Below are 2,475 nucleotides of genomic sequence, written 5' to 3' on the forward strand. Positions count from 1 at the left end.
ATGGTTATCAGTCACCACAATTTACATAGCCAGTCTAAAAAAAAGTACGCTGATAGATTTATCCAGATTATGTAATTAAGTTGTATTTTTGTTTCACCATTAAGTGTTTCAGTAATCACATGAGTCACACGAAATAATTAAAAGATAGAGAAGATGAATATAATACACACACATAAACAACTGACGATTCTGGAAGTGTAGATACAATAAGCACACCAAAATGTAGTCGTTCAGTCCGCACACTGATGATGTGAGTTAATAACAAGGACCAATAGTTATAGACCTTTAATATTATATGGTCCTGTTGTATTATCTCCGGGTTTTGGCGGAAGGCCTCACGCTGCACTGGCGGGCGTAGGAGGCGTGGTGGTCGCCAAGGCAACGCGGCAAGCTTGTGGCGTGGCCGCGTGAGTGAGGGAGTGAGTGCGTGAGTGAGTTCCCGGCTCGGCTTCGGTTCAGTCCAGCAAGTGCCGCTAGTGAGTGATAGTGGGTGCGTGCGGCCTCACTTGGTTCCGCGCTTTACGGTGCATTGCTAACCACGGCTTGCCAGTTGCCGCGTAACAAAACTGACTTCGAAGTGTGAGGAGTGGTCGTCTTGTGAAGCCCAGTGACAGCCTCGTGCTAACCATGCTGACCTACTGGGTGAGTAACCGCCACACTTGTTTGTTGACGTAGTGTATATTTTGTTTATACTTACACTAAGCAAGATTTTTTTGTTTCCCTTTCCTTATTGGTAAGGAGATGGTGGCCAAATGACTGGAAGGGGATATTTTGGACGAGAAAACCTTATGTTTGTCAAAAGTGTAGTTGATTAATTTCTTGGTTGTTTACTTGGAAAGAAGGCGTTTTATGTAAGTTAACTGGAGGCCCAGGTGGTTACAGGTTACTATACTGCTGAAAAGGGAGAGGCGGGGAGAGGTATCTGGGATATGTACTACATTTTGTAACATGATGAACCAGAAAATGTGAGACGGTTTATGTTTTGCCTATAACCACCTCAGAGCAAGTTTGTTTACACGTGGAAGCGGTGTTGTTGATAGCATGATTCAACACACACACACGGGAGGGAGTGTGTGTGTGTGTGTGTGTGTGTGTGTGTTGAAGGTCACTGCCTTGCCCATTATATCTGAGTGTTATATGAAATCCTGAAGGATATACTGACAGTTACAGACCAACAGGTGATCCTCGAGTCAAGAGAATCACACACACACACACACACACACACACACACACACACACACACACAGAGTCAGGCAAACATTACTCTCTTGCCTGTGGTTTGCGGCATTATTCCCGGTCCTCCCTCGAGACCCTCGCTACTCTGTACTTTTGTCATTACGCACGGATGAGCTCGGGCACCACACAGGCCACACATAACTTTGACTTCTTACTATTTACTTTACTTCTGTAATCTTTTTGATATTTACCGAAGAGATACAAATGTGAGACTGGTATAAAGTAGCAGGAATAACTTAATTTCTCATTCTGACTTTACTTACTATTACTTTCTTGCCATCAAATAGGTAAAAGAAAAACAACACTGACTGCGGCTTGCTATAAATTTTATGTAGCAACAACGACGCCAGTTTCTCATTCCTATTTCAATATGAAGTGATGAAACAGCAAAAAATAATACCTAAAAACAGTCCAGCTTAAAAATAAAAGCGTACTATTAATGTCATACTTAACACAAAACACTTATTCATGCAAGAAAGCTCTTTCTGTTTGTAGCCTAACCGTTCAAGCTTAACTTCCCAGTAACTAAACTTGCTCCGCGTTTTGTTACAGTTTGCTCAATGAGAGAGAGAGAGAGAGAGAGACTTATTTATCAGTCATCTTTATTCTTCCTTCTATCACTACTTCTTTTTATCATTTATATATCACACGCATATTCTCTCTCTCTCTCTCTCTCTCTCTCTCTCTCTCTCTCTCTCTCTCTCTCTCTCCTGTTCATTTCATAGCACCTGTCTCTGTTCTCCATTTGTACTACAATAAATAATGGCACTCGTGGGATTAGATTCACTTAATAAACCCACTGGTGCACTAAGAATAACATATCAGGAAATACAGACGTGACAATTTTCATAAGTTATTCTTCGTTTTGAGAAGGCCAGAGGCGAGAGTGCGTATCCATTTCAGAGAAGCGACAGAGCGCAAGTTCAGTGACCGAGGAGTGGGAGAGCGAGCGAACGAGTGCCTGGATTGACTCATGCTGGTAAACTTGTGATTCAGCAGGGCGAGTGAGGGGAAGAGCAGAAGACGATAATTGAGTTCGGTACGCCATGCAAAACGAAAATTGGAATGTTGGTCAAGGTTTTGGATGTAGTGGTGGTGGTGGTGGTGTTGGTGTTGGCTGTTACGTGCAAGGCTATGGTTGTACAGGTAGTGTTGTAAAGATGATTGGTGTTCAGGGGGATCTCTCTCTCTCTCTCTCTCTCTCTCTCTCTCTCTCTCTCTCTCTCTCTCTCTCTCTCT

The 2,475-nt window shown here is 42.9% G+C and overlaps 1 protein-coding gene across 1 annotated transcript in view; it reads left to right on the forward strand.

Moving 5' to 3' along the window:
* The first annotated feature begins 419 nt into the window (after window positions 1–419).
* Window positions 420–2,475, forward strand: part of LOC123504920 — a 99,574-nt gene continuing 97,518 nt past the window's right edge. Inside the window, 1 exon segment of the mRNA XM_045255844.1 lies at window positions 420–642. Coding sequence (XP_045111779.1) covers window positions 628–642 — 15 coding nt within the window. The 5' untranslated portion in view covers window positions 420–627.

Source organism: Portunus trituberculatus, chromosome 17 (assembly GCF_017591435.1).
Source record: "Portunus trituberculatus isolate SZX2019 chromosome 17, ASM1759143v1, whole genome shotgun sequence".
In the NCBI taxonomy this organism is placed as follows: Eukaryota; Metazoa; Arthropoda; class Malacostraca; order Decapoda; family Portunidae; genus Portunus; species Portunus trituberculatus.